This window comes from Lycorma delicatula, chromosome 6 (assembly GCF_047948215.1).
Source record: "Lycorma delicatula isolate Av1 chromosome 6, ASM4794821v1, whole genome shotgun sequence".
NCBI lineage: Eukaryota > Metazoa > Arthropoda > Insecta > Hemiptera > Fulgoridae > Lycorma > Lycorma delicatula.
Genome location: NC_134460.1, coordinates 73,100,397 through 73,123,910, shown reverse-complemented (window position 1 = coordinate 73,123,910; position 23,514 = coordinate 73,100,397). Strand labels below are relative to the sequence as shown.

General features: G+C 30.8%; 1 protein-coding gene across 8 annotated transcripts in view; it reads right to left on the bottom strand.

Moving 5' to 3' along the window:
• Window positions 1-23,514, bottom strand: part of LOC142327137 (uncharacterized) — a 599,916-nt gene that overhangs the window by 56,746 nt on the left and 519,656 nt on the right. The window contains exon 5 of one of the 8 annotated variants that reach the window (XM_075370037.1): window positions 1,089-1,456. The exons of 5 other annotated variants lie outside the window; for them this stretch is intronic. In XM_075370037.1, the coding sequence (XP_075226152.1) occupies window positions 1,095-1,456 (362 nt within the window). In that variant the 3' untranslated portion in view covers window positions 1,089-1,094. Of the gene's footprint in view, window positions 1-1,088; window positions 1,457-5,987; window positions 6,272-19,453; window positions 19,702-23,514 lie in introns of those variants that run through there. 2 more of the 8 variants (XM_075370043.1, XM_075370049.1) reach the window with 2 other exon arrangements.

Genomic DNA, 23,514 nt, shown 5'->3' with positions numbered 1-23,514 from the left:
AGTATATAAAGCAAAACAAACTTAACACTGAATGACTGTTTACACAGACATATATATATTTTTTAAACACACCAAAATTATATAAACTGTAAGTAAATAAATGATCAGCTACGAAGTAAATACAATGAAAAAAAAAAGAAAGGAAAATATCGCTATACATATATATATGGAAAAAATCATTTAATACGATTGAAAACAAGTTAAATATAAATTATATGTACTCTAAAATTAAATTTCTCTACCTAATTTGAAAGAGATAAAATTTGCAAATATTAAAAAAAGGTGGCATTGAGAATTGCTTAACTGACCGGCGCAATTCATCTTCAATCGTTTTAAGCTCTATTTCTATCTAATAACATAATTCGTTGTTATTGAAAAACAATAATAAATATTATGAATTGTTTTTTCATATTTCTATATAAAAATATTTATTTCTAAATTTAAAATTGCGAAATTTTTTTTTTTATTATTTATTCTGGGGCCTCCAAATTCAAGAGGAAGCATCAGGTAAAATTAATTGTTAATCAAATAAATCCTTAAGTGGTGATAATAAATTTAAAAAAGAATTTATTTTGAAAACTTTTGGCTTATTTGGTTTTTCAAGAAATGTAGAAAAAGGGTTAATAAAAAATTTAGATTTTTTTCATTTTAAACTTGAAATATTTAAATTTAAAAAAGCTTTTTTCACTTAAAATATAATTTTTTGTTATCACAGACCATTGAAGTAGGATGGACAAAAATTGTTATAATGGTTTGAAGGCCTATCAATGTAGAAAATATAAGTACAAAAACAAATTTCCATTACTCAGTTTCTGAACAGAACTCGTATCTAAGATTTACCTGGTTTTTGGGATGACAGTAGAATTTTTACAACTAATGATTTAATTTTTTTTTAAATAAACAATAAAATTAAACATTTTTGAGAAATTATCATTAACAGCCGATAAAACAAAAATGTTTTTTAAATAATTATTTAAAAATTATTTTAATATACAAAAAAAATTGAACTGCTAATATATCACAAAAAGAAACAGATAAAATTTATATTAATAGCAAAATCGTTCTACAACAGTTAATTTACATTTTTAATCATTTTAAACATTATTCACTCTACGTAACCGAAACTTATCTAAGTGTTTTATCTGAGTAGGATGAGACTGAAAAACGTGAGCTTCATAATCACGATTTCTGTAACATTTTTTTGGACAAAATTGACACTGTATATTCGGTTCTTTACCACAAAATACGCGTTGATGAAGATTTAAACTTTGTTTATATTTGTACATTTTACCGCAGTTAATACAAGTGTAAACAGAAAACGATGTCTGATTGACATCAGATATTGTTTTTGTGCACAATACTAACTGTTGTTGATCTTCATGCTGTTGAGGTGTCAATTCATCTTTAAAACTTTGCAGCGGCTGCGCTTCAAAACCGGATATCAATTGGAACAGACCTGCAAATTTATTATTAACAGGAATTAAAAATACTTTTAAAAAAACAGTCACATGAGTTGATAACAAGAAAGCAATAGAAATCTCTGAATACTATCAATCACAAAAAGGTCAAAATTATCTTTATTTTAAAATGTTGTAAAAAGAAAAACTCATATCGATGAGTAAAATAGAGAATTTTATTTAAAAAATAAAAGTAAATGAAATTGTGTAAAGCACATAAATTATGAACAATAACTGCTGTTCTATTTTTCAAATACGTATTTGTTAACTCCTGTAACTCCAACCGGTAACGAATAAAAATTATGCCACATTTTAACTAAACAAACTTCATTTAATAAATAATTTTGCTTCACATTATAAAAAAAAAAAACTATGCAAAACCAAAATGAACAAGCTAAGGATTAAATGAAAACACGCTTCAAATAAGTGAAAAATACACACGTTATCGTTCAGAGAGAAGATACAACCTTTAAATTAACCGAGGGTATAACTCGCAATCAAGACAATACAATCGAAATATTATACTTATCTTTGTAAACAAGTAACTAAAACAGTAACGATTTTTTTTTTTAATAACTAAAAACTAGTAGTACAACATGAGTATTTCAAGCATGAAAACAAAAAATGATAATGAAAAAAATATATAATTTCAAACATAAAATTAACCAAATTTTGTCATTCTGATCAACGAGTAGAAATATAATGCAGACAAATAGTACTTACATATATAACCATTTTTCTTATTTTCAACAAATATACGAGTATAAGAAGCAAAAACATCTCAACAAAAATCTTTACATTCGAATCTGTATCTTAAAGTAATATCAGAAGGAGGGAAGTCCATGAAGCTTGTCTTCATTTTTACAAAAAAATTGATCACATCTTGCCCGGTAAATACCGGTCTTGCCAGTTCATAGATTTATAGCTAGCTATATTTGCATTAAAAAATTAACAATTTTTTTGCTAGAAACTTTCTCACGATGCACCGTGATTTAGCGCATTATCAAGATGTATCAACCACCTACCAGGCCACACAAGTCATTTCTTTTCCTTCGAACCTCCATAATCTTTTCAGTACCTCCAAATAGCATCTTTGGTTGACCGTTTGTCTCCGATTAATAAATCTACTGTAAGCTATCTTCTTGAGATCGAAGAAGCAGTGTGCTTCTTCGATCTCGCGCTAGTTAAAATGCATATCTAACCATGATAATCATATGATTCGAATTCAATCAACAAACGGACACACTTTGTTGTTCCAAGAAACTGCTGTTTAAAACGTAGAGTATTAATTAATACTGTTATTTTTATTTTTTAAATTATGAGCATTAAAATTATGTACCGATTAATAATTATAATTATTTTTTTTAAATCCTCTATTACTTAGAATCAATCGTAAATATATTTTACAAGAACAGAAAATTGGCTAATCTTTAAAAAAATTAAATATCAAATATAATTAGATTTACAACAAAAATTACGTTGATCTACACATCTAATCTATCGGAACTTTGAATAAAATTTCAGAGATACGGAATTTCATTCGATATTACTACTGCGATATGTTTCTTGAAAAGCGATATAGCAGCGGGTAATTTTCAATAAGTAACAAACGTCCATAAAGACGTACTGTAAAGGTTGTTTTTAATTATTGTAAATTTAATTGCTAAGTTCATGTAAACAGATATGCTTATTATCTTTATTATTCATGACTGAAAAGTAACTGCGTTAAAATTCAACAAGAATCGGGAGAAAGAAAAGTTTGGTAGACGGTTAATAAACGTTTCGATTTCTAGAATTTTTTTTAAAAGATTTTACACGAGCATCACGTCGACCCGCGTCATACATATTAAAAAATTGGAAACTTATTGTTTTCATTAAATTTTATATCGTAAATTTCGGTAATTAAATGTTTGTTAAAGCTGTCGTGAAGCGAGTAAGATAAATATAATTTCTACACTTTTTAATTTAAGTGTGGAGAAAATCTAATTATAAATTTTTATTTAAGTTACTTTTCGGAAAAGACGTATATTGTATGTTCTGTAGTAAAATTGGAAAGAGATTCACATGTTTTAACTTACTAATAATGAGTGAATTACTTTTGTAATAAAACTCAAATATAAATCCCATTTCAATTGGAATTTTCTATTTAAATAAGCAACAAATTTATTCTACAAAACTAGAAACCGGTAAAGATAATAATAGTTTTTTGTCAGTAAGTTGACGAATATTAGCGTAATAAAATTAATTTACCTTTCTAAATGTGTACGCATAACAAACTACGACTTCAGGTAGAAAACTGGAACATGTATATAACGAATATTGTACTATTTAAAATAAATATATTCTATAAAGGCGGTATTTTGTAATTACAAATCCTTTACCTCCAGAAAATATTAAATCGTTTTCAAATACAACACCCATTTATACGGAAGAAAACTTATCATCCGTAATTCAGTATTAACAGAATAAGATATCACAAAGTAATAAAGAAAGGATATAATAAGGAGATAAGCAGGTGGTTTGTAACAGTGCAACTAAAAATGTTATTCAACGTATTTAATATACATCTGTAAAAACAAATAATACATAAAATTAAAATTAAATTATTAAACATATAATTAAGGTAAAGATATTAACATAAGTTTGTCCAACTTAGGCATGAATTATGTAAAAAAACAATATTCTGTTGGTTTATTTGCACCCACCAGAAATGGTTTTAAAAGTAAATAAAAGGAATGGTATTTATATTTACACTAAATCTATCTTATTATTACAAAAATATAATAAATTTAAGAATAAAAAATAAATGAGTAGTATTAAAACAGCCATAAAATATCACTATACGACCATAAATGAAAAATTAAATAAACAAACGTATGTTCACAATATGAGATCTAAGTTTTCAGTTTAAACTTTGAAACATAACTTATCACTAATAACAACAATTATTATTATAATTTTTTTTATCTACATCTTTAATTAATAATTTGTAATATTGAAATAAAGAATTCTTAATACTAATGAAATCTTGTAAAAATATACCAATAAAGGGGAAAAAATTTCTCCTTTCGAGAAAAATAGACACTAAAACATCTTTTATATTTATTTATAATACAATAATGCAAGATAACGAAACAATGAATGGCAAACCATTTTACTTCAGAAAAACCCTGAGCTTAGATTAAAAACTTATTCTCACATCTATCAAGTAGATTCTTTTTTTTTAAATTTTATATTACTTTTTTAATTACGCGCAACGGAGATATTTAATGACGTGCGGTTGGAAGCATTGTGTTCCGCATAACCTCCTCTGAACCACATGTTTTTGGATTGTTGATATCTCGTTTAGTTTTCGTGTTATTGTTATTTGACTGCAACGTGTTAGTAGCATTTTTACATGTTAGTAGTACTTTTTTAATGTGCGTTTTTTGGGAGCAACTATACAACGTAAAGTTTTGAGTGAAACTGGAGAAAATTTTCACAGAAACTTAAGTTTTGAGACAAACTTACGGAGATAATGCTCTGGGCCATACGCAATGATGCGAATGGTTTTCACGATTTAACGAGACCAAGAAGGCAACGAGACCAAGAAGGCCTTCGAATTCAACTGATGACACACACGTTCAGAAAATCAACGATCTGATGCGTGCAAATCACCGACTGACTGTCAGAGAACTAGCAGAAAGGGTTAGCATCTCGACTGGATCATGCAGACATTTTGACTGAAAAATTAAACGTGCAACGAGTTGCAGCAAAGTTTGTTTCTCGTTTGATGACCGAACAGCAGAAAGAACATCGAGTGGACCGGCAACTCCTTAAACAAGCCAAGCCGATGACGATGAAACATTCATGAAACGATCGTAACGGGAGACGAAAAATGGGTTTACGGCTACGACATCGAGACAAAAGTTCAATCATCAAAAAATCGCACATTACAAAAATCGCTACTAACACTTAAACATGTTGTACTTAAACAACAATAACACAAAAACTAAACGAAATATGAACAATCCAAGAACATGTGGTTACAGAGGTTTTGCGGAACATAATACTGCCGACCGCACGTCACTAAATATCTCCGCTGGCATGTAATTAAAAAAGTTCGGTTATATTTTGAACAGACCTCGTATATTACGATACTATTAAACCAAACAATATGTTGTTTCATAAAATAAAAAATGTTTATTTTATTTTAAAGCATTCTTTCAATTTTAAAAGAATTTTTTTTGAATATCTAATAAAATAAAAATAATCTAATTAAAATATTTTAAGATTCTTTTAATCAAAAAGAATCTTTATTTATTATTTTTATTTTGCAAATAAAATATTAAGAAATTCTAACGTGGCATCACATTCGAAAACATGGACGTAACCATTTCTTTAAATAAAAAAAATCTTAATATAATAAAAAAAAAATTAAAAGAGATTAGAACCGATATTATTATTTTACTGAAAAATGGAACTGTACAGCCTCTGTATATAAATGTTTATATATACATATACGACATATTTTAAATAGTATTTCGATCCTGTAACGTTTAAATTTCAACAAATCGAAGAAAACGGAATATGAAAATGTATAAGCATATGACGTTTCAATGAAGTCTTCCTATGGAATTTTCTGGCACATTCTTCGCATTGAAACTGCGGTGCAACGCCGCATTCTAACCTCAAATGTTGATTTAAACCGGTTTTTGAACCGTAACGACGAGAACATTTTGGACATTTGTAGAATCGACCGCCGACCCACGATGAATCAGCGTTATCAGTTCTAAAAACTTTTATTTCTTCATCGAATAACGTCAACGTTGGACCTGATTAAAAAACAGATACGTTATTATTAATCATCATAAATATTATATGTTTATTATAAACTACGTGCGTTTGTATTCTTGTTCATTTAATTTTTAAAGCACTAATAATTTACTTAATATCTGATATTTATAATAAAAATTTACGTAGCAATATTACACCGATTAATAACAACAGCTAAACACTTCAAAACAGGAGACATAATGAAGCACTTCATTTCATAAATCTCTAACATGCACTTTTCTACCGCGTTAATGTAATTATTTGAAATTATAAATGAAAGCAGATCAATTACATATTAACCACAACCAGTCATCTTTTTTTAATATATAAACAATGCTATAAATAAATATCCAAGATTATAAATACGCTCATGCAGTAAAGATTCATCGTCAAAAATTCTTAAAGGCTTATTCTATTTTATAATAATAGCAACAAATATTTTGCAATACAATTATCGGTCGAATTAAAAATAAACGAGCAAGTTTATATCAAAGATACTTAGGCACAAGAAACACGATCGTAATTTTTTTTAAATTTCAAACAATTTTAAACACTTGTTTTTAAGAGATAAAAATTATTATTTTTTTTTACAAATATCTCAGTTTATTAATCATATAAAGGTTAAAGTAAAGTTTAGAATAATTAGTAGGCCAAGTGAGAATTGATTTAAGTCGGAGGATCGCCCCTTGCAAACTGCAGAACTTACAAATCGGTAACATCAATGTAAAGAGTAATAATTTACTCAACCACTGCTGAATTGAGGCGTTGTATAAGACCCATTGTTTCACTACAGAAAAGAGATACATTAATCTGCTCGTTTTAGCTTATACATATGACGCATGCGATACGACAATAATACTAGGGAGTTGATTTATTCTGGTAACAACAATCACTGTACAGCCAGTCCCTTCTTCTTTTTCCTGTTGAGCCTCCGGTAACTACCGTTTAGATAATACTTCAGAGGATGATATGTATGAGTGTGAATGAAGTGTAGTCTTGTACATTCTCAGTTCGACCATACCTGAGATGTGTGGTTAATTGAAACCCAACCACCAAAGAACACCGGTATCCACGATCTAGTATTGAAGTCCATGTAAAAATAGCTGGCTTTACTAGGACTTGAACGCTGGAACTCTCGACTTCCAAATCTGCTGATTTGGGAAGGCGCGTTCACCACTAGACCAACCCGGTGGGTTGTACAGCCAGTCCCTGTGGTAAATAGTAACATGTTACATGTAAGACTAAATATCACACGCGTTTTGGTGCGCTTGGCATGCTGCTATGCAATAACACATTTTGAATCGCTGAAGAAATGATTACAAGAAATTGCAATTCACTCCTCACTTTCCCTAGTAAACCTAACTCGGGATGCTTGTTATTTCTGAGATTGCTACATCATTTTTAGGAGAGACTTGTAATTCGCGTCAGGTCGCCTATAGCTACGACAACTATGACACTTAACAGAGTAATAAATGTAGCAGGCATGTGCAATACAAATTGAATTGTAAACCAGTCACAATTTGAAAATTAACTTTAGAAGCGAATTTAGAAATATAATTGTTAAAACCTTATCTGCAATCCTAGTAGGGAATCAATAACAGATGCAAATTCTATATAAAAAGAGTCGCGAAGATTTGGCTCGTTTCCGTGAACTGTAGAGTATTTTGAGGACTTCAGTATCTACAGTATGAGGACTACAATATCGTTTGGAAAGGTAAAATTACAACAAACAGAATTAATGGAACGATTAAGGAAAATAAGCTGGATTAAATGATAATTTCGTTAACTAAAGAAAATTAATGAATTTGAGCTGATAAACACATAATTTGATATGAAAAAAAAAAATATATATATATATATTCTCATGGAGAAATTACATTACGTAGCAAATTAAAGCCTGTGCATTACTTTATTAGTAAACTCATTAAAACAACCAAAAACGTTTCGGCTAATTTTTTATGAAAACGCAGTAAATTTTGTAATCGCAAATCAGCTGATTTCGAAGTCGAGAGTTCTAAGGTTCAAATCCTAGTAAAGGCTTTTATACGGATTTGAATATCAGATCGTGGATACCGGTGTTCTTTGATAATTGGACTTCAATTAACCATACATCTCAGAAACGGTCGACCTAAGACTGTACAAGACTACACTTAATTTACATTCATACATATCATCCTCATAAGTAACACCTTACGGTGGTTCCGGAGGCTAAACAGAGAAAGAGAAGAGCAAATTTCGTGTATGTGACTTTCAAGGTCCGTAATATAGATAAAACAGATTATTTATAATACAATAATTAAAATAAGGATTCTTATGTTTACCACCCGTCAAGTTTCACATCCTTTATTTTCGCTAGTAATAAATAAAGAAGATAATTTAGAACAGCGGCCAGAAAGAAAGAGAAAAATTAATGAAAAAATATATTTACTTAATAACTTCAATCGAACTGCTTACCGAAAATAAATCTTAAAATTGTTCGTTCAGAAAAACAAAGAAAAATCTATGTCTGGATCGAACAAAAGGAAGTCAAAGATAATGAGCTCATAACAACTTCGCTTCCAATTCTTAACAGCGGAAATTTAACTACAGTACAACGTTACAACACCGTTTGGCATTAGTGCTCTTGAATAAATTTACTTACAAAGGAGTAGTAACCCACTGTGACGAGTATTATACAAAAACAACACAATATTAAAATATATAACTTTTAATAATTTAAAATTTAAGCTAAATTTAAGTTAAGCTAAAGAAACCAAAGATTATTTTAACATCATAAATTACTCATCTGACTGTAACTAGATTTAATCTTTGGTGAAAAAAGAAGCAATCAATAATTTTAGTTAAAACAGTTTTGTTGTAGCTATGTTTTTATACAACAGTGTAACATTACAAAATTTGTTTTTAAAATAACGGACTACAAAAAATCGCATAATATTCTAGACTGAAAAAACCCAAGATGTATCGTAACGTAACAACAGGTGGTTTACACTAACCCACCGGGTTGGTCTAGTGGTGAACGCGTCTTCCCAAATCAGCTGATTTGGAAGTCTAGAGTTCCAGCGTTCAAGTCCAAGTAAAGCCAGTTATTTTTACACGGATTTGAATACTAGATCGTGGATACCGGTGTTCTTTGGTGGTTGGGTTTCAATTAACCACACATCTCAGGAATGGTCGAACTGAGAATGTACAAGACTCTACACTTCATTTACACTCATACATATCATCCTCATTCATCCTCTGAAGAATTATGTAAACGGTAGTTACCGGAGGCTAAACAGGAAACAGAAAGAAAGGTGGTTTACACTAAGTTTCACCAAAACAAAATAAAATTCCCATTTTTTAGTTACGCTATGTAAATGTAATGGTATGGATTCATATAAAACGATGATAACAGGAAAAAATCACAATTCTTTATAATAATTTAATGAAAAAATATTTTAAATACACAATACATTAAAAGACATATAATTATCATAAGATAATAAAATTAAAAATTTACCAAAAAATTCTTTTATGTATAACATTTATATGTTTTATAAGATTACAACGCTGAAACATCTTGCGTGGACATGCCGGACACTGGAACTGTGGTTCTTTCCCGCATTCGTAACGCTGGTGTCGAAGAAGCGATTTGTATCTGGCGTATGATTTACCACACTGCCAGCAAACAATACGATCTGTAAGAGTGCAACACCAATAAAGATTATTTAATTGTAAACAAATTAAAAAAATACGTGGAATTACGATCACAGTAACAATTCGATACGACAAATTTTATCGACAATCGTAAAGAATATAACAAAATTCGCACAGAAAAGATTTGAATAATTTTCGTTTCAACAAAAAAGCTATACGACAAAACAGAAAACGAACTGACCTACTGCATTTACATAACGACAGAAAATAGATAAAATTTATTAACTAGAACAAGAACAAATAAAAATGTACATCAATCATTGTAAAACAAAGTACGAAAGTGAAAGAAGCTGAAATGTTTTTTTTTTTCAATTATCGAACGATTGTTACCAAGTTTTTTTGTGAAATATGTTCACGATAAAAAGTAATTGTATATAATTCATATTATTCGTAACTTCATAAAACTAAAAATTAAGTTAATAAAATGTAAAAACAAAACTTTTGGTTCCTTCTGTTATCTTAATCAAAATTCTCCATTACACGTAAAAGTTAAAAAAACTATTACTAGTTCAATTTTTGGAAAACTCTTCCTGACGATTACAATAACAGATTCTGCAACAAGTAAACCGATAAGAAAGTAATAGGGAAAAAATAATATTAAGAAAACATTAAATACTAAATATAAAAAAATTTATTCGATATTTCTGCCAATTAAATCTGCTATCCTTCTGAAGAGAAGTGAACAATGATATCTTGTTAAAAGTAAATTTCTGCAAGGAAATTTGCATATAATCGAAAAGGGTACGTCGTTTTAATAAACGATGCGAGTAGAAGCAACGAAATTCCACTACAGACAGACGGCAAGCCGATCGAACGACGTTACTTCCTTCCCTTCCGCCGCCGTTTTTCTTCTCTTCATTTCAACAGACAGCAGATGGAAGAATCAAAATGTTACCTTCGATATCCTTCCAGTTCAGTCACGTCAGATAATCTTAACTCCAGCCCTTAATAAACATTCGATCACATAAGTGTAGATGTTCCAAGAGACTTCTTATCCTCCAGAGGGAATATACCGATGAAAATCACTACCTCGGTGGCGGATGAGCATCGTAATTATTAAATTTCGACATATCTTCGTGTTTCACATATCCCAGACCCCAAAACCACCGTCAGCTGAAAAGTTTATATATATATATATATATATATATATATATATATATATATTTCACTTTCTTGTGGACACAATAACTGCCGTAATTTTGCCCCAATCACTTTGAAATTGTTCCTTAAAACTAACTCGTCCCAAAATCTCGGTCGAGTTCGTTAACGGCCAAAATCGGACCATGGGGATGGAAATGCTTTTTCGAAAAAACAAAATATCGCTATAACTTTCTTATTAAGTAAAATATCAAATTCGTTTAAAGTTCTTACTATTCTTTGGATAAGGGCTTAAAACTTATCTACGTAAAGTTTTTTGAAATCACCAACCATTGGCCCAGAGGGTGGCAAAAATGGGGTTTTGAAAATAAACAAAAAATCATACCTCCCTCAATAGGCACAGTATCGAATCGGTTTAAAGTGGTGGTTAGTACTGTAAACATTACCTAAAACTTTTGTCTAAAATAATTTTTGATATGACCAGCCTTTACGACAAGGGATGATCAAAATGTTGCTGGAATTGTAAGATGGGGCTTGTCATATGCTAAACATGTGAAACGTTTTTCACGTACAAACATTTTCGTATTGAGTAAATTTGAAGTTTTTCTTAACTTTAAGGTGTAAATCTTTTTTATCCCCCTACTTAACACCGTGAAATCTACCTCCGCCTTCCGGCGTGCTGAAAGGGATTTTTTTATAGTATAAAATATAATAATATTATGCTATACACTAAAATATACAAAATTCACTAATGAAAGTTTTTTTTGAACGAAGAAAATCAATTCTTCAATAAAATAAAACACGATATACACAAAAAAAAAAACAACTTTATTTACCCTCACCAGACTAACAATTTAAACAATATCTCTATTACGTATAAGTGAAAATTTAACAGAGTGCACAGGTAAAATGAGTATTTTTAATAATTTAAAAATAAATTTTAAATATATTTCTTTCTTTAAAAAAAAAACTATAGACACAATAAATAAATTACGTTATACGACAAAATTTATACGATATAAAAATAACAAATACATAAAAACTACAATAAATAAGGAACAATTACAACAAAACATAAGAAATGGTATAATCTTACAATAAAAATTGTTTAAATAAATTAAATAAAAATAAAATTTTAAAATACCACCACTATAAAAGTTATACCTTAATCAAAATAATTTGATAAACAGAAAAAAGTCAAATTTAATAAAAACACAACTTTCAATATGTGTTTTTTCATACTAAAAAATCGTAGAAGAAAATTAAGAGTAAAACTGTATAAGTTGATTTTACGACAAGACACTGAAATGTCAATCTTATATGAATATCATACAAGTATAAAAATGAGTAACGCATCACAACTGCTGCAGTGTTTTTAGAATTAATAAATATAAATACATATAGAATTATAATTAAAGAGAAATTTCAAACTGTGATGAAAGAAAATATTACAAAGAACAATGAGAAAATTTTAACGAGACAGGGCAGTATATTTAATACTGTGAGCAATGCTGATATACTTGTCAAAATTCGATATGCTTAGCTTATAAATCACAACAGATTCAGTAAGCAGTGTAAGTGAACTTCTATATTCCTTCGAAGTTATAAACTTCTCTTTGAATTTCGGATATGAAACGTATATAAATATATTATTACGTTATTGTATAAAAATAATATGAAAACAATGTACATACATACTTTAATCAAGTTTTTATTAATAAAACGTTTAAGAAAACTAACATAATAAAGATATACTCGTAATACATTTAAATTTATAATTATTTTCTATAATTCTTATAAATAAGATCACACATTAAAAACATTATCTTTGCTAAATATTATCACACACAAATCAATAGGTACTAATATTTAAAAAAATTTGATGCGGTGATAATAATATATATAATGCGACTTGTAGCATATTTTAACAAAAAGGCGTAACATTAGTTTTAAAAATAGATATCTGATTAAGTTTCTAAACGGTAGTAAGTACAATTTAATTAATTTCTCAAATATCATAAATTAATACACAAAAAACTTTTATATAAACAAAAATCAGATGATAATGCTATAATCACCAAATTACTATTGACCTAATTAAAAGACTGTACGTACACAACTCCTGACCAATTAATAATACTAAACTTCAGCACAGTATAATAAAAGTACAGTAAAATGTAAAACAATAAATAAAATAACTCACATTGTTATTAAAACAGTAGTAATACAACACAATAATTATTCAGGGCCATAAAATCATATATCTGTAACGATAATCTAAATTATATATTAATATACGAGATAAATTTTGTTTTATTTTTTAAATAGGTAAAATAATTCAGCACAAAAATTAAGGGTACTGAACTGGAATAAGGTATGGAATATATTTTAATTACAAAAAGTGACAAGTCTGACACGGATTTCAACCTAAAAAGCCTTTCTGGTTCACAGCACTCAAGGATCAGGAAAATTAAACCATAATAATTCATTTTAAAATTATATAAATGAGTCATCTAATTATGGACTTTTATTTTAAACTGATACTCAAAAGATGTCATTTAGTTCTAATAAAGGAAACTTCAATCAAGTCAAAATATCAAAATATTTTAAGAAAATGAAAAATTCTAATATTTCTTGATTTGAAACATGTATATATAAATATCAATCTAAGAGCAAATTGTAGCATTAATTAAAACATAAATTTAATGTCTTAAAATGTTTAATAGGATTAAGAAACTGATCTTGAGGCAGTGGTTTAATTTTCAAAGGAAGATTACTTATAAAGATTCCTCTTAGATAAACATCGGTGCAAATTACCTGCTTTTTATAAAATACAACTGAAGCCTTGGTACTGTTAAGATTTAAAGAAGTGATCCAATTAATAACACAATAATTTAAGGAAATATCAAATTTATCTCGTATATATATATAAAAGATCCTGACTGACTGGTTCATCTAATCTCAGTAAAAACTGCTGAAGATAAATTGATGAAAATTTGTACACATTTTAAGGTGTAAGTGCACACTCAGAAAAGATCGTTCCTAGTTTTAAGGATTAAAATGAAGTAACAACGAATATTTTTGAATTTCACAGTAACAAATGATAGTAATTTACGTTTTTAATTCTGATTATGTATTTCACGAGCGAAGCCGCAACGGGAAATTAAATTGTGTGTATATATATGTATAAACAGTGTATCAAGAAGTTCTCCCGGGATTTTCATAACCTATTCTATTCGAGAAAATTATGGAAAAGTTTATATCAATATATATCCTAAAATGCTTCGTTTGCGAGTTATGACTAGTGAAAGATTTCTCTAGGATTTCAGCTACCCCGGTGAAATGAGGTCGTACTGAAATTTTCAGAAAGTTAATTAAGGAGAAGAATTAGTCATTTCTTATGGATTTTGACCTGAAAAATCGACTAAAATACATCCCAGAACAGTATCTACGGCACTTTTTGAGAAATCTGAAAACCAATTAATGTTTGACGTACCATAACTTTGTTAAATGAGGTAAACACATAAAACGTTTAAACAAAACTTGTACAGAATTTAATTCTGAACAAAATGGTTTAAGATAAGTTGAATAAAATAAAGCAAGGTTAGAAAAATTAGAATTTTATTTAGAAACAGTACACTAGATCAAAGTGCATTATAAGTACCAGTTTATAGTAAACGTTCTAAACCGAGCTCGCCAGTTTCAACATACTTCTTGTCACACTTCTGTACTGCTTTTGTTGCTCTTTTTAGTTCTTCAGGGCCGTCCTTATTTTGCTCAGCCGCATCCATAATGCGGACAATTAATTCCTCACGAGAATGTATTTTTATTTTGTATATAATATTTTTCATCCATCCCCAGACGCAAAAATCTGAATGTGTTAGATCAGGCGATCTTGGTGGTCAGGAATGTACACCTCCACGACCGATCCATTTCTCAGTGAAATGATGATTTAAGTTAGTCGAAACGGCACAAGAGGTGTGGAGAGGCATGCCATCGTGCTGGAAGTACACTTCGCATCTCAGCTCTAATCGAACATATTCAAGCAGTTGCGCCAATTCTTCTTGAAGAAAGTGCAAGTAGACTTCAGCATTTAAGCGGCCAGGTAATATTAACGGTCAAAACAGCTGAGAGTGAAGAAGGCCGCAACATACATTGACGGAAAATCAATGTTGATAACTGCTTTCCACCGTTTTATGAGCATTTATTTCTCTCCATGTATGCTCATTGCGTAAGTTATTGACCCCATTTTCAAAGAAATTTGCCTCATCGGTAAACGAAACATACTTGTAGAGTTGTTGATTTGCATTCCACATATTGCTGAACTCCAAGCGAAGCGGTCCGTCTTTTAGGTATAGATTTGAACTCGCTTCTATGTTAAGGATAAAGCTTGTTTTGTTTAAAATTCCTCCAAACCATCGAAGGCGAAACAACGTTCCGCTTAGAAAGACGTCGTGTACCGACGCCTGGACTGCATCGATAATAATTTCATCAACAAAAGTATCTTGTTGGACAGATTGTTCGTAACTGCTACGAATACTAGATAGTGAACCTATTTCCCGAAGATTGCCAATTTAGAAACAATAATTTTTCAAATAATTTATTGTATTTCCGTCATTAATAAAAAAAATATTATCTAAGTAATTTTGATTTATTCATTTTTATTTTACAGTTAGGCAATTTCCATTTTTTTTTGTTTTTTTTTTTTATGTTTTAGCAACAATTTTCAAAATTAAATATTGTTTTTACAATTTTTTCAAATCACCAAAAAAAAATTGGTCTTTGATTACATCAAATAAGTACTTTTCTGACAAATGTACTTACTAATATACTGTTTCAAAATTAAATTCTAATTTTTCTAAATTTCATTGTTTTATTCAACCAATCTTACACCATTTTGTTCAGAATTAAATTCACTGCAAGTTTTCTTTTTAATTTTTAGGTGTTTATTATCAAGTTAATTAACTTAATGTACGTTAAACACAAAACCAAAGGTTTTTTATCCCAATTTATTGGTTTTTCACTCCAGATTCGTCAAAAACTACAGAAAATTCTTGGACATACTTTATTCGATTTTTCACATCAAAAACCAAAGAAATCACTAATTCTGTCCCTTAATTAACGTCCTAAAAATTTTAGTACGACCTCATTTCACCGGAGTAGCGGAAATCCGAGCGAAATATTTTATTAGCCGCACTTCGCAAACAAAGCACTTTAGGACATATGTGTTTATATTTTTTCCATCATTTTCACGAGTAGAATAGTTTATGAAGGTTCCGGGAGAACTTTGTGATACACTCATACATATACACACACATACATGTGTGTGTGTGTGTATGTATGTTTAGGATAGCATAAAAATAAAAATTGCCTACAGGTTTCAGCAAGCATGAAAACTTAAAAAGCTAATGCTAAAGACGTATAACAAAAACAAACAGATCAGAAATTCAATGTAAAAAGAGCGAAATTAAAAATTGATGTTTTGACATATTAATGAGAAAAGTATTGAATAAAATAGAATATTCAGTACCAGTAAAAAGTAAAACCTAAGTATGAATTTTATTTTCAAGTACTGGTAGCTTCCCGATGTTAGAATACAACAAGCATGACTAAAGAGAATACAAGAGAAAACGTTATTAAGTAAATTAAATAATTTAGTGAGGTAAAAGTTAGTTTCTCCAGAAAAAAGAAAAAACAAAGCTTTTTTTTATCATGTTTAATACACATAAAGAAAGCATTCAGTGTTGTCCTTCGGACCTTACGCGTTCACATTCGGATTTAACCAATGAAACATTTGTTCTGATACTCAGATTTATAATTTCCAATCAAATGAAATGTTAACCGACAGCTTGAGGCTGTCCTAATTAATTGGATTTGAAGGAAATAATATATCTTTGATAATTTCTTAGAACAAAAAACCTCAAGATGTCAAACCCCATAAACATGAAGCCCGTTCCATTTGATTGTTTCTCAGAATCCTATCTGTTTACGAAACGTTTGACTGAGGTATTTATTAATTTGAAGCCATAGTGAGAAGGTGCTTCATCTTGCAACAAAGCAGGAACAACCTAATTGTTTAATATCTTGGATATAAATTGCCCGTTACACTTCAATCAAAGAACTAAGGTCCAAAATACGAGGGCTATTCAGAAAGTAAGGAACGTTTCCACCTGACGCCGCCAGGCCACGCCAATCGCGTATATATTGGTGTACTCGTGCTCGGCACCTCAGTCAGCGGGACTGACAACGGGAACATCTCCGCACTGCCCGTTTTTTTATATACAAATTTGAAATGTGTGCTGCAACCGAAAATCCCGCCAGTTGTGAGGTGCGGTCTGCGATTCGTTTTTTGTTGGCAAAAAAACTTAAAACCAATAGAAATTCATCGGGAACTGTGTGAAGTGTACGGGAAGAACGTAATGAGTGAAGTTCTGTCAGGAAGTGGTGCATTCAGTTTAAAAATGGCCGAACAAACGTTCACGATAAAGAGAAGAGTGGACGTCCGAGCATTGTGACTGACGATCTGGTCTCCAAAGTTGACGAAAAGATTCGTGAAAACCGCCGTTTCACAATAACTGAGCTTTCTCTATGTTTCCCACAAGTTTTACGGACTTTATTGTTTGAAATTGTTTCACAGAAGCTAGACTACCACAAATTTTGTGCAAGATGGGTGCGTCACTGAGTGGTTGAGATCACAGGCGGTAGAATTCTATGGCACAGGAATTTCAAAGCTTGTCCACCGCTATGATAAGTGCCTGAATTTGTATGGTGATTATGTTGAAAAGTAGTATTTTAGTCCTTCTTTCACATGTATAATAAAACGTTTTTCTTGTACTTGGTTTTTTAAAATTCCAAAACGTTCCTTACTTTCTGAATAGCCCTCGTAGTAATATTCTTGTTTTTTTTTTGTGATCCACAGACGCCAGTTAAATAAATTTTCTTCTCCATAATCATGTAAAGGTTTTCATCAAACCTATAAACAGAGTTGTACCATATCGTTTAATTCAAAACGTACTTCATCAGACCACATCACTGAGCTCAAGAAATAAGGATTTGTTTCACATTAGATAATGAAGTCCTCACAAAATTCCTTCTATCAAATTCATCTTCACAAAGTGCCATGAAATAATCTCAACCATTAAGACTTTAATTCTATTGGAATCTTTTATTAGCTCTTTCTGGAACAGAAAGCCGCCGTTAAGTTAAACTGTTTCTAAGCATACCTCTAACGTCTCCAGTATTTCCAAACTGTATTTTCAGCTTACGTAAATATTGGCAGGTTATAATGGAAAATTAGAAAATTTTCAAATGCAATTTTTCGAGAATCCTTATTATTTTTCCACCAACACTACAATCCAAATTTTTCCGTCTGTTACAGAAGTAAAATCTGCGTGCTGGAGAAGCTGACTTCTAACCCATCATAAATGTAATTAAATACTCTATAACAAAACAATAATTGAATAACAACATCTAATAAGAAATTGTAATATTTCTAGGAGTTTTAATTTTTAAAACAATTTTATTTAAATGGAAAATGTTGAAATCAACTAAACAATTTTCTCTTAAAATGAGATTAAAAATGTTAATAATTTAGTAAATATGATTTTTGAAATATTGATCTGTAATGCCAATAAGGAAATTTATTAAGAAACACTCAAGTATCAATAAAATAAGCAAGAAACTATAATAAACTCAGTTGAATGATTTAAAAAACACCAATACAAGCAATCAGTAATAGATGCAATTAAAAACAGTTGAAAAATAAAAGTCAAAGTGAGATGAAATTTATTGTTAGTACCAGGTTCCTTCATAAGAACAGAGGAGGACAAGCAGACCGCCTAAAATCGGAAAATATAGGCTAAAAAATAGTATTATAATATTAAACCTAAATAAATAAATTAACAATTAATATAATCCACCTTACCAGCACGTTGAAACTTTCTCTAGATATTTCGACTTACTTGAATGCTATCATCAGGAGTTAAAATTAATTAATTAAAATCAAAGTTTAAAAATAGTCACGACTGTCCCGGTCCTACTAATATAGTATAAATACTAGACTGTTTTTAAATTTTAACTATGATTTTTAAACTTTGACTTTAATTCATTAATTTTAACTCCTGATTATGGCTTCCAAGTAAGCCGAAAAAACTAGAAACGTATCAACGTGCTGGTAAGGTGGATTATATTAATTTATTAATTTGACATATCCGCGGTACCATGTTTGAGAAATTAATATTAAACCTGTTGAAATTTATCAAAATACAGATATTTAATACTTCTAGTAAATAAAGTTATATTTTACATCACGTAAAACAATTACAAAATCGTAAACTACTCCGTACACAAAACAGTTAATTTAAACCCTGAACCAGAAGTTTCTTACTGGAAATCACGGAAGGTCAGACGGCATTCGGTAAGGTAGTAGTATGATGTACATTATAGATATGAGATCGTAAATTATGCCTCAGCCTCATTCGTCGAGGGCAGTAAGGGCACTGAAATTGCGGTTCTTTATTACACTCATAGCGTTGATGTCGAACTAGAGAATCAGGCCTACTGTAAGACTTCCCACAATCCGGACAGTGCGCTCGTCGCTCTGTAGATCCTGGATATGAAGCTGAACTCCTTCTGTCTGTAACAGCACACACTATCGAGTCAGACAAACGTCAAATCAATTTTTCATACTTGTACAGAGAAATAATCATATCAATTATCATACTAATTAATTATTGATCAATTAAAAAAAAAAACTACATTTTAGTGAAATGCATTTCAATTATAGAACCAGAGATTCACCACTCACCATGCCGACATATAAAATTAGTAAACAGACTTCCAACAAGAACTTACGATATTATAACTTTTCAAAACCTTCATTAAAACCCCACACTGATGAAGGATGTCAAATACTAAATCAATAGGTTCGCAAAAATCTTTTTGTACGACGCGGATAATATTTTCATCACCTACATAATGAAATATACAGAAATATAAACTTACCGATTATTGGTTACTAAATTTAATTCGCTCTTCATATAAATTAAGCAATATAGAATACGACTACACTTTGTATGTAACAATTGTAAATTTTTAAATTATTGTAATTTATCTGATTGCATTACAATCAAATCAATAATATTATTGACGGGATCAAATTCATATTAATCAATGGTATTGATTAATAGGAATCATCTCTAGGCCACAGATTGAAAATAATCTCCAAGCCAAAAATGTATTTAGTCCATATTTGCATTACAATATAATAAATAAATAAAACCTAAATCTAAAGAGAACAAGAATGTATAATTTTAATACTAAAACAATAAAATAAATTTAACAACCAAATAACGCAGCATACAACAGTACATAAAATCTTCCTGGTTTCTGATTTTGCATTATTGTGTTTCCAATTTTTATTATATTCTCTTTCATTGTTTTTTATAAAAATATTTTAAAATATTATGTCTTTTATGTTAAGGTTTTATGTCTTTGTGGAACCTGGGAATTACTGAGGGGAAGCTTCGGATCTGACAAAGGGTTTTGATGATGCTTAATATATGAATATTGTAAGCGAATTCTAGTAGCCTCTCACTCCAATTCCAATACTTAATCTGCAAAAGGTGTCCCTGTTACTCCGAGCAACTCGGTGAAACATCGGGTAACCAACCCCAGCAGGACACTAGGTTGGTGAACAGATTAGTATTGGGGGGGGGGGGGCTCTGGATATCAGTCCACAGTCCTTGAGCTGCAACCTGAATAGGTAAAGAACATCGTACTACCTCAGGAATAGGAATTAGGTAGGTTAAAGCATTTTCTAAAGCAGCTCCTTACATGTGCTCCTAGGCACATAGCACAGCCATGACACCAGGAGTAGAATGCATTGGTTTAAGTCCCGCAAGAATCTGAACATAGCATGCTAAAAGTGGAAGAATAAAAGAGCCTACCGGGAATAAAAGGACTAATAACTGCAAATGTTTAGAAACTAAAATTTATGGAATGTGGAATGTCAGGGGTTTGGGGGGGAAGAGGTTGAATTTAATAAGGGAAACAAGGAAGACAAGGATAACGTATTTTGCTATAACCGAGACTTAAACAAAGGATCAGGGCTACACTGATTTAGAGGATGATTATCTGCTGATGTAAAGTGAAGTGGCCATAATGGAGAGTATTTCATTCTCATAAGAGTGGAGTGAAGCTGTGATGCATGGGGATGAGAAAGAAAACATTAAGGGTTGGAAGGATTGAGTGATAAGATTATGAGTGTAGATATAAATGAAGGGGTAATTTGTTGACTGTTGTGGTGATGTATGCGCCTAGCAATGTGAGTCTGCTTAAGTCAACGAATAATTTTATGAGTAGCTGCAAGTTTCTGTTGATGAGGCTGTTGGAAACGTAATTCTGATGGGAGATCTTACTTCCAGGGTGGAGAGTGATCCGATCTCAGGAATGCAGGTTTTGAGTAAATATGAAGAAGAAATTTTAAATACTGGTGGGAAAAATTGCTAAATTTGTGTGTGAGCAGCAACTTTATAATTGCAAATACTAAATTCCTCCACACAGACATACATTATTATACAAAGTGAGCAACATAAAACCAAACCCATAATGAAACCGCTACCCAACACTATTTATGAAAGATTCTCACACAACTAGCGCAACTAGTTGATGCATATGTTACTTCTCATTGTTGCTGCCGTTTGTCAGATGGTTACGCGTCAGTCCGTACACATTTTGTTGCAATGAAGTATTGTGAGTGCAACTGTGTTTGTGTAAAATGCCTTATTCAATCCAGAAAAGGATAGCTATAGTCGAGGCCTAAATTCATTCTGGATCGTTCGTAGAAAAATTTCTGAATGCCTGTATCCCAGCAAAGAGTAGCATACACGATTTAGTTACAAAATGGTACAACAGGTTTGATTTCAAATGCAAAATGAAATATGTAACCTTCCGTTAGAACTCCACAGGCCATTGCCGATATTGAAAGGAAAATTACTGTCAGTCCAAAAAAACCACTACACAAGTTATCCCAACAATCTGGTGTTAAATACACATCCTGTCATAAAACTCCTCAAGAATTAAAACTGAAACTATGTCGCTTATAACTGTGCAACAACTGAAGGAGACAGACAGACTTCATTATTCCAACTGGCTTCTTGAAAACATTGTTGGTGGACAGAAAGTGTTGTCTACTAGTGATTTTTTCCTTTTGGGCTACTTAAAGGAGAAAATTTATGCATCTAATCCCCACACTATTGATGAACTGAAGGTGAACATTCAACGAGAAACCAACGCAATTGACAACAACATTTTGCGTCAGGCAACTCTCAATATGATCAGTCGAGCATGAAAGTGCATCGATTGGAGGCTCCACATATGATGAGAACTGAGAATTTGGAGGAGTGTTGGAGAGGATTTAAGAACAAACACTTATTGCTTCGACTGAAGAAACTTACGGAAGATTGCGAGTCAGGTGCTTTCAGAAAAGAAATGCCTGGTGGTCGGATGAGGTGAGAAGAGAGGTCAAAGGGAATAAGCCATTGTGGCACAGTTATTTGGTTACCTAAGTTCATAAGTATTGAAATGCTATAATCAACAGACACCCAGAGCAAGAGGAACAGTAAATGTTGCGATGTGGGTGGCCTAAGCAATTTTGGAAGATGCATGGAAGAAAACTATGCAAAAAAAAATCAGAAATTATTTTATAAAATCTTGAAGAATATAGAAAAGGAGAAACAGTATTCATTAAAGTTTATCATAGATAAGGAAAATGGATCGCCAACCTTTAAGAGGAAGATGATGGATAGATGGAGCAAGTATTTTGGGGAGCTGCTGGAGAATGAAGAGGTTGTTGATGAGAAGATACAGGGGGAACCAGTGAGAGAGGTTTCTTAGATTTTGTTTTTACAGATGATACTGGAGAGGAGGAGCTGAAGATAGCACTGAGAGTGCTCAGAGTTGGAAAGTCATCCGAGACATAATGGAATTTTTCCAGAAATTATCAGATATATGGGTTCTGAGGGAGAGAAAATTTCCTGAGGACTGGAAAATCTTCATAAGAATACGTATTTTTAAGAAGAGGGACAACAGGAATTGCAAGAACCATAGGGATATATCTTTGTTAAACATACCAGGAAACATTTATTGAAGAACACTTCATGCAAGTCTTCAGACATTAATTGAAGATCAACTTGAAGAACCACAGTGTGGTTTCAGAACCGGAAGAAGTACTCAGGATGAGATATTTGTGCTCTGACAAATAATAGAAAAGCATTTGGAATTTAATAAGGAGGTTGCTTTTTGTTTTATAGATTTGATAAAGGTGTTTGACTAAGTGCAATGGAAGGTGTTGTGGTTAAATTGGAGAAATGGAAGGTTCCCAAACATCTGATGCAATAAAAAAATTTATATTCCAAGAGTTGTAATTATGTTACGATGAGAAATGCAG